Source organism: Thunnus thynnus, chromosome 23 (genome assembly GCF_963924715.1).
Source record: "Thunnus thynnus chromosome 23, fThuThy2.1, whole genome shotgun sequence".
Taxonomy (NCBI): domain Eukaryota; kingdom Metazoa; phylum Chordata; class Actinopteri; order Scombriformes; family Scombridae; genus Thunnus; species Thunnus thynnus.
The window spans coordinates 17,073,485-17,089,388 of NC_089539.1; the positions used below are offsets into that span (position 1 = coordinate 17,073,485).

General features: G+C 38.6%; 1 protein-coding gene across 2 annotated transcripts; it reads left to right on the plus strand.

Annotated features, from left to right (window-relative positions):
- The first annotated feature begins 7,070 nt into the window (after window positions 1-7,070).
- On the plus strand, window positions 7,071-15,173 carry kera (keratocan). Of its 2 annotated transcripts, none has more exons than XM_067582168.1 (3): window positions 7,071-8,085; window positions 13,162-14,036; window positions 14,173-15,173. In XM_067582168.1, the coding sequence occupies exons 1-3, from the start codon at window positions 8,054-8,056 to the stop codon at window positions 14,340-14,342; spliced, it is 1,077 nt and encodes a 358-aa protein (XP_067438269.1). In that variant the 5' UTR covers window positions 7,071-8,053; the 3' UTR covers window positions 14,343-15,173. The 2 variants fall into 2 exon arrangements, with proteins under 2 accessions (XP_067438269.1, XP_067438270.1); XM_067582169.1 differs by lacking the exon at window positions 7,071-8,085 and adding an exon at window positions 11,419-11,903.
- The last annotated feature ends 731 nt before the right edge of the window (window positions 15,174-15,904 follow it).

The following is a 15,904-nucleotide window of genomic DNA, read 5'->3' on the forward strand; positions in this document are numbered from 1 at the left end:
TATTTGTATGACATCGCTTTTTAAGACTGCTGTAATTAATTTTTTAACATGGAAACAAATTGATAAAGCATGTATAACATCTTATTTGACTCTGCTTAAATGTAAAGAGGAGTTGAACATAGCTGAACTTTAAGGAATATCATGTAAATTATTTTTCAAGGTCTTCTGGGCTCCTGTACCACTTTTTAAGGAGGCATAATCTATAAAGGGGTGATAAATTGTAACTATTGGTTTATTAATGGATAGTAAGTCATTTATTAGTTCTTTATAAAACAGTAACTATTAATAACATAACTTTGGGGTTTCTAGTTTTGGAAAAATCTATTTGGCTGGTGTAATAAAGTCATTAGTTACACCATATATATCATTTATATAGTATAGCTTATTTTATAGGGATATGCTGTAATTGTAACCAAATTTGGGAATTCTCTGAAAATCTCTGCATTGATGTTACTGACTAAACCGTGAATTTACTCTATCCAAGCCTACAATACTAAGGATCCTATTGCTCTATAATGGTTCAAAGCAGATAGGTGACTGTATAAATAATAAACATGAAAAACTCCTGTCTTGTCCACAGGGATAATACAATATACCACTCAGCAGTTAAAGGTGCAGTCTGTAGAATTTAGTGGCATCTAGCAGAACGGACTTGGCAGAAATGGAATATGATATTCATAAGCATTTTTAATTAGTGTATAATCCCATGACAATAAGAATCTATGGGTTTTCATTACCTTAGAATGAGCCCTTTATATCTACATAGGGAGTGGGTCCTCTTCCACAGCGCCTACCACGTTGCATCGCTATGTTTCTACAGTAGACCAGAACAGACAAACTAAACACTGGCACTGGCTCCGCATGTTTTGCAGTCACCGTAGGTTCTTCTACAAGCTTGGAAGGGTAGGGTGAGAGAAGGGGTATTCATTTGGTTGCAATCTACAAACTCACCACTAGACTCCTTTAAAATGTGTTGTTACTGCAGATTAGTTGTAGATTACTATTCTCTTTGGAGCCTGCTGGCTTTTTGGCAGCTACCACCTCCTTTTTTGGCCAAAATCACTCGGATGAAGTCATGTTGTTTGCCATTATTTGCAAAAGGAAAATGTAGAGGTTTTAAGATGGTTGTGAGATCCCTTTATTTATTCTCCAAGGCCTGTTAGTATGTTTCAGATATCCTGTTTACGTTCATGGCCAAATTGCTCTCAAAGAGCCTTGCATTGTGCATTGTGGCTCTGTGATTCTCAAGTCATTCATTTAGAGTACACAGGACTTATCTTCTTTGTTCTGTCCCACCCGTCCATGTAGCTGTAGAGCCAGACAAAAACACTGCTGGTCCTGGAGGGATGCAGGGGTTGCAAGGTTTTGCTTAGTACTATACAGATTTACAATATTTTCTGTGTAAATCTGCCCTTCCAAATGACTCAGATAGCGACCACAAATTCTCTGTGACAACATTATTTTTTCAGTAAAGCTTCCCTGTGGAGCTTCAATACAAATAGTTAAAGTTTACTTAAAAGAAGACTGTCTAACTGTACTCTTTCCAATAAGATATATTTTAGTCTGCATATTTGGCTCTTCAGGGGATCCACCATATGCTTGTTGGCACCACTTGTGGTCAAAGTGATAAATGTCTTCTTTCTTGAGTTTGTTTTAAAACAGACTGATGCAGATTCATAAAACATTTTTTGCATCATAGTAAACTGTGTCTATTTTCCTGCAGAGAAAACAATTGCTGAACATATTTTCTCCACTTTTTGTATCTCCATAGGTCAATCAAAAACTGTCAGTGAGGGATAAGAATTCTAGGAAAGGCTGTTCAGGTTTTGGCCATTTCTAGAGGGTGAGGTGTTTTTACTCTTGTGGTGATTGGAGGAGTTTAAGAAATGTGTGTTTCATAGTGTGCCAGAGGGAAAGAAAGCAATAAAACAAGCACATTCCTTTTGGTTTCTGCGCCATTTTTCAAAAGACTATCCAATTTAGGAATCCAGAATAAATCTTTAATGTAAAGTGTATGGAATATTTTTGGCTTAAGTCATGTTTTATTTATAAGTGCATTAACATGTGTATACTAGAGAAGATATTGCTGTCCTACATTTGATAGTACACTCAGGAGTTGCTGCACAATTTGTATTTTGAATATTAATATCATTTAATGAACATTTGAAACTTATACCCAGTCCAGTTGTTTGTAGTGAATTGTAGATTTTGGACTTAAACTATAGATAAAAACAAGCTACAAGGCATGTAGTATTGTACCATTGTGTCATAATAGCCACTAAACTGGACCAAATTGTGCCTACATCATCAGAAAAATACTCTAATGGATACTGTTGGAGCCTCAAATGTCTGCTTTTCATTACAGATGAATGTTTTCCAAAGAGTATCAGAGCCCATAAAATCTGGAAGCCACAGCCGACAACTCTCAAAATACACACCATATGAGATTTTATCAGAGTAAATTTATAAATGAGCAAGAAAGAGCATTCTTATCAAATGTTATATACAGTTTATACTTTTTGTAGCTATTGGCATTCAGGATTGTTGGCTGGACTGTTAGCCATCAGGGTCTGAGCCCAGATTCTTATCAATCAAAAAACTTTTAAAAATGTATTTCTAAATAGACTATTTCCATGCATTTTTTTTGTTGTATTAGGGCTACACATTGCTTGAAAAATGTGAAAATTGGAAAGGGAAGAAGGGTTTGATTTACCATATAGTCTGCACATGAATATTCCAGCCACTCCAGTATCACAGACCAAAATGAGCATTGTATCAGATACCTACAACCATGATCACTAGGCCTACATGATGGAAAATCCTTAAAACCCATAATACAATGGCAATTTCATGAACGAGAGTTGAAAACAACTAACTACTCAAAGTGACAAAGTAAACTTTCATAATTTGGTTGCAAAATCATTGCTGATGGATCTATTTGATATAAATTACAATTCCCACCTCAATGGTACAGGTAGATAAACATGAGAAAATATTGTTACTTGTGGAAAAATGAAGACAATGACTGAATTCTGTCTTTTTAAAATTATATTAACTGGTTAAATTTTGCCTACTTCAGTATTGTTACAACCCAACTTGTCCAGGCTGCTATGTAAGAAGGGAAACGGACATGAGGTTAAGATTAAATTAAATTTATTTGTAATTAGAAAGAAAGAAAGAAAGAAAGAAAGAAATAGAACTGTGTTCTTTGAAGCCAATAAACTAAAATTTTGTTTTACGAAATCTGCGGTAACTTAGCTGTCAATGTATGACATGATCAGAAAAAAAGTTGGATCGGTCATAAAACTTGCCTCAGGTGTTACCATTGTTTGTAGGACTACCAGACTTTGTTTTCCTGGCTCAGCACGAGAGGATGTTTGTGCCACTGCTTCATCTTCAACCCCTTGACCGGTAAAAATCTTCATATATCCATTTTTTCCTCAAACTGACTGACTGTGTGAGCTTGCCATAGTAACCCCATCAACTGAAGAACTGACAGCGACCTGTCAGCCAATTAAGACACAAAGATTTCCACGTATTTTCCCATAAACCTTCTCTGATTGGTCTTGCCTCCATTCCACTCACGGCAGATACAAAATTAAAACACAGTCGTCTTCTTTAGTGACAAACATCTAAAAGTGGAGAATTATTCAGGGATAAAGAAAGGCTACATCCCTGGACTTTTTCTCCAGTGCCACCATGAGGCTGAATCTTTTGTGATATAGTGAAATATATCAACCACTATTAGATGCATTGTCATGAAATGTGATGCAGATATTGTGTCCAGTGGATGAATCCTATCCCATTTTGCACCACCAGCAGATCAAGATTTTCACTTATCCAGTGAAATATCTAAAAACTACTAGATGGATTGGCACAATATTTCATACAGACAATCATGGATCCCAGAGAATGAATCCTAAAGACTGGAGTGATTCCCTGACTTTTCCTCTAGGAAGTACTATTGGATGAATTGCCATGAAAATTGGTACAAACATTCAACATTCAAGATGAATTGTATAACTTTGGTGTTTCATGACCAAATATCTAATCTGAAAAACTAATAATAAAATAAATAAATGTGCATGCTAACAAGTTAAACAAAGGTGATAAACATGGTAAACATTACCCACTAAATATCAGCATGCTAGCACTGTCATTATGAGTATGTTACTATGCTAACATTAGCATTAAGCTTGAAGCAACACTGATAAGTGGCCTCACAGAGCCACTAGCATGGTTTGTTCTGAGTAAGATTTAAAATAATGCAATTTCAAATCTTTAATCATTACAATAAAAAGATTAGTTTCAGGAAATAAGAGAAAATGTATGTTTATTTAAAACCACTTTACAGTACAATCCCCTCTTAGATACAACTCTTGTTCCTTGTGCTATGTGAGTGTACTGACACTGTGGATAATTAATCAGGAGCCGAGTTACATTATCTTTGGGTGTGCACTTTACATTCACTTGTCACTTCTTTTTGCAGAGCTGTGCACCAACTGTAACAACACCACTAATCCTGGCAGATGTGTACCAGATGGGCTGGAACCACTCATATTCTTCCTGGAGAGTTAGTCAGGAGTTCCTTATTAGAGTAGACACTATTTAAAAACTGCAAGTTAGTTGATTAGATATGTGGCATTTATTGTTATTATGTAAATGCATTCCAAATGTCCCATTTTATTCCTGCTAGGTGTTTGTAATTAGATCCAGCTGTCAAGGTCATTTACACTTAAAATTTGACCCGCTTTTGTGAATGAAAGCTAGTAGCTTTCTGTTCTGTCATTAGATGATAGGAGGTCCCTTACAAATGCACTACTTCCCTTTGCCATCCAATACTGTAATAACTTAATGGTCTATTTTAACTATTATTGCTCAGGTAAACTTGATACAAGTCAGGAAGTAAAAATATTAGCAGTCTGCTCACTGCCAATACCACTACAACATGCTACATGTTTCACATGTTTTCATATGGTCAATTGTACCAATTCCCAATCTAGGACAATTTCCTCCTCTTCCTCCTGTGTCACCCTCATTTAAATCCTGAGCGGAGCTCCTGCTGCCCATGTCTAGACAATAAAGTCCTTTATAAAGCCTTAAGCTTCACATCCTCATTCTTGAGACAGTAAGTGAAAGTATAATCAGCTGTTGCGGCCTGGCAGCCCAACTCCAAAGATCATCCCAGAGTCCAGACCATCTCCAGCTGTTCAACCTCTTTATCTCTGTTTTTAATTCATATTCTGTCCATCCATCATCACCCAAGTCTTAAACTTAACTCCACATATTTTCACTCAACTCATACTTTTCAGTCATCATAAAATAATATAATTGTTCATAGATGTTTCCCTTCCCTATTTTATTTCAAACTCTTTAACCTTTATTTAATTGCTCACTCTTGTGCATCTTTCTTTTTGTCACCCTTGTCCCCAAAAGTGTAGACATGGGCTCCAGATGTCCCATCTGTGGCCTTAACGCAGACACGCACACAGCTGAGCTGTGAAACAGAGCAAGGAGATAGGGAGGGGTGACAGGAGGAAAGGAAAATACTAAAGCATTAACCCAATCCCTCTCCTTTTTTTCTTACAAATTGGGTCTTTTTGTATTTGTGGCACAGACTTTATTGCAGGGTTTCAGGGCACAAGCGACCACTTGCACCGCTTACATAACATTATATTTGTCTATTGTGGACACAGAGCATGAGTCTCCAATAGGTTTTAGACAAGTTTCTACCCCAAAATAGTTAACCTTTTGCATTGCAGACCTGCTCACCAGGACAGAGATGAAAGTTCAATATCAGATAGTAACTTCAGCATGATTATATTCTTGCGTGGGAAGCCAGTGAGGGATGTAATCCCTCACTGTTGTTGCACTATAGTGACTATAGTGTCCCTTTACAAAACATACATTAGATGTGGGGTTGTCTGAGAAAAAAGTTGATGATCGTGGGAGAAATGTGGTGTAATCTTTGGTCGTCAGTCCAAATGGTGATACTAGATCGCGTTATAAGATACACCCATCAGCAGCTGATTTGGAGCTTTGGCGACCAAAGACAGCCAAAGATCTGACAGCATATGCAGAATATACTGAATACATCGAAGCATGATGATTCACCACACATTTATCGCACAACAACAATGTAATTGAGTCAGTGTTGGTATGTATGCTGAGAGGAAGGTGCGGATTCCTCTCGCTCATCCAATCAACATATCAGTCACGAACTTGTGATGTTTGAGAAATGCTTATTCACTTGCGTCTGGTCTTTTTGTTCACACAGGTTTCTTGTAGGGGAACTTTAATTCCCTGAGTGCACTTCCCCATTAAAATTTCTCTGTGGGTATTTTTCCCTGCTGTAATGTTAATCCGTTCCAAAGACGGGAACGTTTACTTGCTAACTTCATTAACAATAAGTATTTTTGATCATGCCTCTTGAAGGGGTAAATTTGATTAATAATTTTAGTCAAAAATACAATTGAATACCATTTAGCTTCAAACAAGGGGAGATTAATGCGACTTGGATCAGAGTGGCACTAATTCCAAAGACCCTCCCTGATTGGCCACAGATGACAGGTGACACGATATAAAAGGCTTTGGAAGATAACAAACTGGTTGGTCTGTTTTTCCCTCTTCAGGAAACTGGAGGAGGGCCAGTGTTTTGTGGACTGTTAAGGTTTTTCCCACTAATTATCTGCAGATGATGAATCTAATGAAATTGTTTTTGTTTTTTGTTTTTTTTTTTTTTGTTTCTCCTTTTTGTGGCTGGTCTGAACGCATTTTTCTATTCTGACAAATCAACGGCTGCTTGGTGGTCCATCCTTCCCACTCACACTACCAACCATACTGGCATATCTTGCAACCAAGATATTTCTATTTTATTTTATTTTATTACATTTTATTAAATTTTTATTAAACTTACACAATCGTTGTCGTTCTGAAGGCACCTAAAGTCAACAGTATTCAAGATTTGCAGAAAACATGAAAACAGGAAAAGTATAGGAGTATCAGTTGATATATTTGATTCTTATTACCCATCCATCCATACAACAAGAACATTCGAACAGCCTCACAAAGACAATGCTAACATGCTGATATTTAGCAGGTAAAACACATGCACTTTCATTTAACTCTTCATCTGTGCATTTGGGTTTGGATGTCTTTTGTTTGAATAAATATCAAACTAAAAATGCACACAAATGCTTGTACTAGTTGGTTAAAAGGTTGTCTACTGCTTACAGGGCTAACAATTTTCCATGATATCTTATGGGTAAGCCACTTTAAACATAATAAAACTTACTTCTAAATAAGTGGTTAACTGTGTTAAATTCGTCTTAGGCTTCTTTTCCACCATTATTGCTACAGTTGGTGCACTGCTGTTTCTCGCTATGTGCCTTAGTCCAGATTCTCTACAGTGACATCATTGGGTAATATGTTATCACTGATAGGCAAGATGGAAAAAACTACAAAAAGAAGACTTCGGTTGTAAAAAAAAAAAAAAAGAAAAAAAAAGGGAATTTTCCTATAAAAAGTTGGGCGTGAATGTCTGAGCCCTTTAAGCTCCTCTATAACCTCACCTGACAGCCCAGTAAACACACCCCAAGGCCGTTGAGCTGAAATGAGCCATAAACTGGTCATGCGCCCATCCCCCTGAGTGATGGGTAAAGAGCACATCCTCCATTGCAGACCAAATGGGTAAGTTGGGTGGGGTGACTGCAGTTTAACCCTCAACTGATGACTTCACTTTCTACACTAAAAGAAGAGACTAAGCGAAAGAGGCAGAAAAAAACTACTGGGCTGGCAGAAAAGTAGGCAACACAAATTCTGAAAGGACATCCCAACTCACACACCATCATCCTCCCACCAACAGCACATGCTCCATCCTCTCGGTTCATCTGATACATGTCCAAGGTGCAGCCTTTGGGGAATCAAACCGACAACAATACAAGCCTAGCCGTGCTAGCTCACAGCTCTGACTACATTAGAGTAACCTGAGACTGAGGACAACTATCAGAAGGAATCATTGGAGGAGCAGACAAATCAAACCTCACCTGGCTGCATGCAGACCACTGTGACCAGCTGGAGAATCAGGTAAAGATGATCTTGTCCTTCTTTTGTGATACATCTGTTTGAGAGAGGAGGAGTAAAAGGCTGTGACTGGATATAGGTGCAGTACATTTTTCAGATGGTTTACATTTGATTGGGTTGAACTTTACCTTAAACGTGGTTCACCTTAACCGCTTCTGATTCAAAACTTACAGATAATACATAAAAATGGTTAAGTAACCCTGCAAACAAAAGAAAGAGTGTTTTAAATGTTTCAGTTGTTATATGCAGTTTTGTCTGTTTTTCTTTATGCCAGTTTATTTTATGAATGAGGATGCTTGATATCAGGATATCAGGATAGATAGAGTGATAGATAGACACTTCCATATGCAATTTACAACAGTTTTACAAGCTTACACCTGGAAAGAAATTAAATAAATGTTTCCAAATAACACATATCTAGGAAAGTCACTTCTACTGCCAAACATGTTTTTTTCCACATAATAATCAACCACAAACACAGCTACTTTCTCAGCTCTGGATTCACTAAGCCATACTAACTCTCTCAAATGATTCGAAGTCATGAAGTGGATTTCAGCAAAGCCATCAACTGGAACTGATCCTGAAAAAAAACCATGCAGTGCAAATACAACCCGTTGTGTAATTAACATAGCTGGCCTAGAGACAAAGCCCCTGGCAGGAAATTAGCATTATCATATTCCTCTGCATGTGTTTCTCCTTAGTCTGTCAGGCAGATTGTGGCCAACATTTGTTTTCAGTAATATATGTTCCATTTTGCAGAGGTCTGTGAGGCACTGACTCACCCTTTTCTGCAGTTGGGATATTTAGTTGTAAATCCTGACACACATTGTTAATGACTATTCTGTTATAATGAGAATGGAAGTGAACCCCATCAGCTGTGCGGGGAAACACTTTCTATCAAATCACTGCCAGTTTCAGTTCAATCAAATTTTTTTTTTAAAAAAACAAGGAGGAGTTCTTCACACATTATTAATTGCTTTCTTGAACTTAATCCGCATTTCTGTCACCTTTTGGTACTTGTTTGGTCACTGTAACCTTGTAGGTGCCTTTAAGAAAACAAATGTTTCTACCCTTTAACCAGTTATACAGAGTCCTAACTGTTGCACTAAATCCTGACTGATTCTTGATTGTATCCCTAAGCTCTTATAAGTCTGCTGGTTGGCCATAGCAGTAGAAAGGCTGAGTAGAAGCACATTCCTATACACCACCACACCAGAGTTCAGCGCAGAGGTTACAAGCAGACTGTCCTGTTATTTAACAGAATTAGTTGCATGCTAAGTACTTGGTAGTTCAATAGCCTTTGCAGTCTGACAGCAAACTGTATCATCCTCAGAGAGTTGTCTTTTAAAACAGTCCTCAAAAAGACAGTATATACCTTTTACTTCTAGAGCAAGATTGTAAATGACTACAGATGCTGGCAGAAAATTACAGAAGTACGGAGAATGGTGTGTGAAGAAGACTTTGTGAATGACAAGCTTAAAGCTGCATTTGTTAATGTTTTTATATAAACTTTACTGTTTTGGTTCAGTCTGGCTATCATCAGCCTTGTTTCCAGACACAGTAAGTGGCTGTTTTCAGGTAAAGAAAAAACTTTGATAAACCCACTCTGTGCTACCTGGCCTGCACTAAACTGCAGACAGACAAAGTTAGGGACGAGCTATGGTCAACATAGTGAAGCACTTACTGTAGCAGCTGCAGAGCCAGATGTTTCCCTCAAGAAACAGAACTAAAAGAAGAGTGAATATTGGATTTGTGTGGTGCTCCGTGTCTGCTCGTTGTGTAAATATGCAACTGTTTGTTAACACATTTGACATATAAACTTTATTTATTCGTCTTTATTAGAGAGTTTTATGCCTTTTATTATAGAGTTGACAGTAAAGAGCTGACAGGAAATTAGAGGAGAAGGATAGGGAAAAACAAGCAACAGACTTCACCAGATTCAAACTGGGGACATTGTGATTATGTGGTCAGCACCTAGACTACCTCCCGTGCCAACTTTAGGTGATAGTATGTCAATATTGTGTTTACAACTTTTCACTGCCCTAAAGTGGCCAAAAAAACAAAAATACTGCTTTAAGTCACTTTAGACAAATCAGCCAGCAAGCCATGTTAGGACAGCACAGTTATTGATGTGCTGTAAACATGCGTCCACTCATCTAGATAGTAATTTGTCTTTGTATAAATGTACACAGGACTAACGTCTGTGTGTGTAATTGATAATACAAGATTACAAACGTGTCGAGGAATGATCACTGTTCACAAACGTACCTTGGCAGACACAGGGGGAGCTCTAATGGGCTTGCATGGCTGATCATGGATAAGTGTTGCTCTTGTCCTCACACAAGTCAGCAGGGATTATCCTGTTGCATTCAAGCCTTTGTCGTCATCACGGGAAACGAGCGCAATCTCATGCCAGTTTGTTCGGAGGTCACCAATCCTTGAGCTAGATAGACTCTACAAAAACAATTTGCATGGCCAGCTTGGAGTAAAATCCCCTCAGATTAAGTCTGACCTCTGTCCCATAACACTGTTAGCTCTAATGTTTGCAGGCAATGTTTTGTACTTAAGTACTGTACAGTGCGTTATCTTTGTGGTGGATGTTTTAGCAGCCCTAACAACGTGCCTTCCCTCCTAACAATATGGGAAACCATTCAAAATCCTCATAGTAAAATACACCACCTCACCATAAAATACATTATCTAGTAAGTATCTAATAGTTAATTACACTAACCTTACTACACATACTTTATTGGGTACAGAATTCCCTCGAGGACTACTTTGGACTTCTATCCTCTATGCGGACGTCATAGCATCTTCCAATTCCTGCAAACATTAATGATGCTCCACTTCATCCAAAAAATGTTTTGAAGTAAACTGAAGTCATTGTATGTTCATAGATCTGCATTCAACCTGCTGCAAGCCTTATCCTGCTTGAACTATTAAAAATAAGTTAACCTGTAGCCACGAAGAGACGCACATGCCCAGAAATAAGAAGTTGTGGCATTCAAATGTTCAGTATTATGAAATCTGATGTGTGCCAAGAAAACATTCTTTACATAATTCCACTACCTCCACTAGTTTGTCTATTTGAAACAAGGATGGTCCATGTATACATTTACACCAAATCTGATGATCTATCAGACTAGTAACATCCTCCCACATTTAAAAAGTCCAGTTCTGGTGATCATGTGTTTATCATTTTGGCAGAGAGGAATGATGGACTCTTGCTGGATCCACTTCAAACTCCAATGAGATGCTTATTTGAAGACAATTGTCTGTACAACACATTTATATTGAGCTATATTTGTGTACTTTTTGTTGATCCTCATTCTCTGTTGACTGCAAACACTGGCTTAAGATTTAATAATTTGCATCAAGCAGATTAATTAATCCTGATTGCTCTATGGGCAGCAGCAGCACAAAATTAGCACAAAGGTCGGCAAAGGACTCTTAGGGATTTGTGAGTGGAGTTAAACAGAGATCAAGCATACCAACCAAGGGAGGAAGGGTTGTACATGTGGAAGTTAGCAAACAAAGAACAGGTAGGCTTGCATTAGCCTGTTTCTAAGTGGGACATGTCTCAAGTGCTGAAACGGCTTAGCACACTACCCATCAACATGGGATTGACCTTTGATCTTGGGAACATCTGATTGGCCAAGAGAAGCTTTGGTGTCATCATGAGTGACAGGCTGGCACACGTTGAATGAAAAAGCTAGTGGTACAAATACAGGGAGGAGAGAGGTGCAGCCTCATCAGTTTGGACTACACTTGACAACTTGCTAACGAAGGACCTAGGCAAGAGGCAACTTACAGAGTTTAAGGTAAGCTGGGTTTCTGGAAGTGGAGTCTGGAGTTCCAGGGTTGGTAGTATTTAGAACTTTTGTCTTGCAACTTTAGTGATTTTATCTTTATGGAAGCATGGATCATGCTGTTGTCTTCTGCACCACAGCTCATACTCCAAAGCTAGGTGACAGAGCTTGGACCCCTATACAGTAAGAAATCAGGGGCAGTTCTCTTAAAACAGCTGTGTCGGCTTTGTCTTTGAAGTGCTCCCATCCATGGAAAAGCATGGCCTACGCTAAATGAGTTCCAGACAAACGTGGAGTGCATCAAGAATTTAAACAAGCACCAGATGGCAGCTGAGAAGAATAAAGTAGAGGCTTAAGAGATGGGTGGATAGAAGATGACAGAGCTGACTTCAGATTTTGTTGGTCCCTCTTTTCTTTTTTTGTGTTTCTGCACTTCTCTGTTACATAGTTTCTATTGTACTGGACCTTTTGCATTGAACTTCTCCTCTTTTACCCCATCAGTGGTTATTACTAAGCCATCTGCCCTTTCCCTGAACTAACAGGGAAAAGAATTCAGTTCTCCTCAATGGATTGAGTGCAACGCTTCGCTAATGGGCTGGGTCAGATACATTGCACAGTCTGATGAACAGTGTGCACCTTACAACTGGCGTGCAAAGTCTTCAAATCTGAGCTTTAAGATTGTCCTAATGCAATTAAAGTTGACCTGGCTCTGTGTCCTGTCTTTGGAGGTTTACCTGTATTTGGCGGGCAAAGTAATGACCTGGAAAGACCAGGATACCTTGCTCTGTTGGCAGCTGCCATTGCAATTTAATGACAATGACATTAGTGGTAGAGTAGGCGACACACGCTGGTGGCTAATTTGGGACACAGTTTTAGCTTAAGAGTGTGCATTTGTGCATTCTCATTGACACTCAGCTGATTCTTGTGTATTTGAAGCTAGCCGCATGATTTGTTGTATTTCAAGGGACAGAACGTTAGATTTCTAGTATGTGAATGGTCTTACCATTACAGTTGTTTATCTATAATCAAATGATGGAAACAGACACAGGTTCTCAAGTACAAACGGTTGTATGGGTCATCATCGTGTTATCCTAATTCCTCAAAGTCCCCAATCCTTTGCAAATTATAACTCCTTATCTGATCCTCTTTACCTTGGATGTCTAGGGCATTCATATATCTTTTTGGCCTATAAGTATGTCTTAAGGCCTGTGTAACACATATTACACAGATGCTTTTCTATAATATTGTTTTTTTTTTCTTTTCATCATAGATTGGGCAGTGAAATGGCACCTCTTCTGAGCCTTCTCTGTATCTTGTGCCTGGTCGGGCCAGTTCTCAGCCAGGATATGCCTTATGAGGAATATATGGCACAACTCCAAGCTTGCCCTCAAGAGTGTCGCTGTCCCCCTAACTTCCCTCGTGCTGTCTACTGTGACAATAAAGGCCTGAAGAGCGTCCCCAAAATTCCTCCACACACATGGTATCTCTACCTGCAGAACAATCTAATCGAGGTGCTGTCAGCAGATGCCTTCCGTAATGCCACACAGCTGCGCTGGCTGAACCTGAATCGCAACAAAATCACTAGTGAGGGAGTGGAAGAAGGTGCACTGAATGCAGTGTCTGAGCTGGCCCACCTGTACATGGATGACAACCTCTTGTCTTCTGTGCCATCTCCCCTGCCAGCCAGCCTGGAGCATCTACGTCTCTCTCGCAATCGCATCTCCAAGATCCCTGCTGGCGTCTTCTTAGGTCTGGATAAGCTAAACCTCTTGGACCTCCAGGGGAACAAGCTGATGGATGATGCTGTGACTGAAGTGAGTCTGAAGGGTCTAAACAACCTGGTACAGATCAATCTAGCAAAGAACCAGCTGAGCAGCATGCCTGTTGGCCTACCACCCACCACCACTCAGCTTTTCCTTGATGGCAATAACATTGAGAAGATCCCAGCTGGCTATTTCAAAGAATTGCCCAAAGTGGCATTTCTCAGGCTCAACCACAACAAGCTTGAAAGCAGTGGAGTTCCCAACAATGTTTTTAATGTCTCCAGTATGTTGGACTTGCAGCTGTCCCACAATCAGCTGACCGAGATGCCCCTCATTCCCTCAGGCCTTGAGCACCTTCTCCTCGACCACAACAAGATCAAGAGTAAGTTTACCGAAGCACTTCATGCTTTTCATCTCATTATAATTCACGTAGACTGCAGGAGTTTCAGTTGTTTATTTTTAAAAAACCACTGCGGCTGAAAGAATTTTGAGTCTTATGATTTCCTTTTGCATTTCAGGTGTAAGTGGCTCCAATGTCTGCCCTGTCGCTGTTGATGCTGTGGATGACAGCGTCAATGAAAGTGTTCCTCGACTGCGCTACCTCCGACTCGATGGCAATGACATTAAGCCACCAATTCCCAGAGATGTCATTCTGTGCTTCCGTCTCCTTAGGTCCATTGTCATCTAAAAAAAAAAACACAGACAAATCATCAACATGTTGTAGGCTAATTCAAATTTCCCATAACTGATGACTTGACAATGTGGACGCTGGTCTGATAAAAAGAGACCTGTGAAGCCATACATCAAAAGTGGTGACATGAGTAATATTTGCATGTTTGTTGTGTCTTAGGGAAAAGCTATTTTTTCCGGTTCCAGAAAATTCCACTGAAAACTCCAGTTTCAGTGGAATTTAATTAAAATCTCAAAGGAACTGATGCATTAGGTTTAATTGAGGCTGCAATCTGTTGACCACTAGTTGTGCCTTATGTTGGTGTAAACATCTGCATGTACAATACTAAACAAAAATCTGATTATAATTTAGCATGACAGTGATATGTAGTTGTGACATGGTGAGAGCTTCAAGGACTCATTATCTTCTCATGAGTATTGGCAGGAGGCAACGCTTATGATTGCAAAGGCAAAATACTTTAGTTTTTTTTCTACTGTTTCAGGAAAATCTTTGATTTATATTTGTAGACTTGAAGCCAAATGAATGGTGTTATGTTCTAGGTTTGTGGTCTTATTAACTTTAGACAACTACTCTATTCTACTCTAAAAATATGCATATTTACTGTAGGTAATTTATTTTTATTTAATATTGGGGGAAAAATAAGTAGAAACCTGAGAGTCCTGTGAATATTCATGGCCAATATTCCTTAATGTTTTGTATACCAAAAAAATGTGACAACTGTTTTTAAGAAATGCCAACACACTTTTTAATTCTGGTTATATTTTTTCTGAAAAAGCTAGGCAAGAAATTTCATTTGTCTTCAATTTGAATAAAACTTCTGAAAATGAATGTGTTTTTTTCCATTATTTTACAACTCCAGTACTTAACATGAATATAATCTAAATGTAAAAGTTAGTTAGTTAGTTAGTTAGTTAGAGGATGAAGATGAAGAAGAATTGATTGATTGATTGATTGATTGATTGACTGATTGATTGATTGATTGATTGATTGATTGATTGATTGATTGATTGATTGATTGATTGATTTTATGGATATAGAGGACAATGAATCCAGGGGATAACATGTAAATGTAAGAACACTTGTTTCCAACATGGTCCCTGATATCAGAAAAAACAGGACAGACAGTAGTAGTAACAAAAATCCAAAGACAATCTTAATATAAAAACAACAGACATGAAACTTCAATCCCTGTCCTAGTATCTTCCCTTTTAGTCACAATCAATACGTCCTAAAAGCATCTCACAAATAAAAACATAATGAAAAGACACAATATACACACAGGACCTGCCTGTCATTATCTAACTGGACATCTTAGCCCAGAGATGAGCCCAGACCTGACCTCTAAAAACCCCTCTGGATTCTGACAGTTTGATGCTAAATGAAAGGTTTTTCCACAGTAAACTCCGAGTTACGTTGTTTACTCATGGCACCCTGCATGAGCACACACTAGCCCTGGTGTTGTGTCCATGTTGAGTATGGACCATGACTATCTGCGAGCCCAGGTAGTCAGGGACAGCACCACTGATGATGTTATACACGTGGTTGAGTTTCACCTGTTC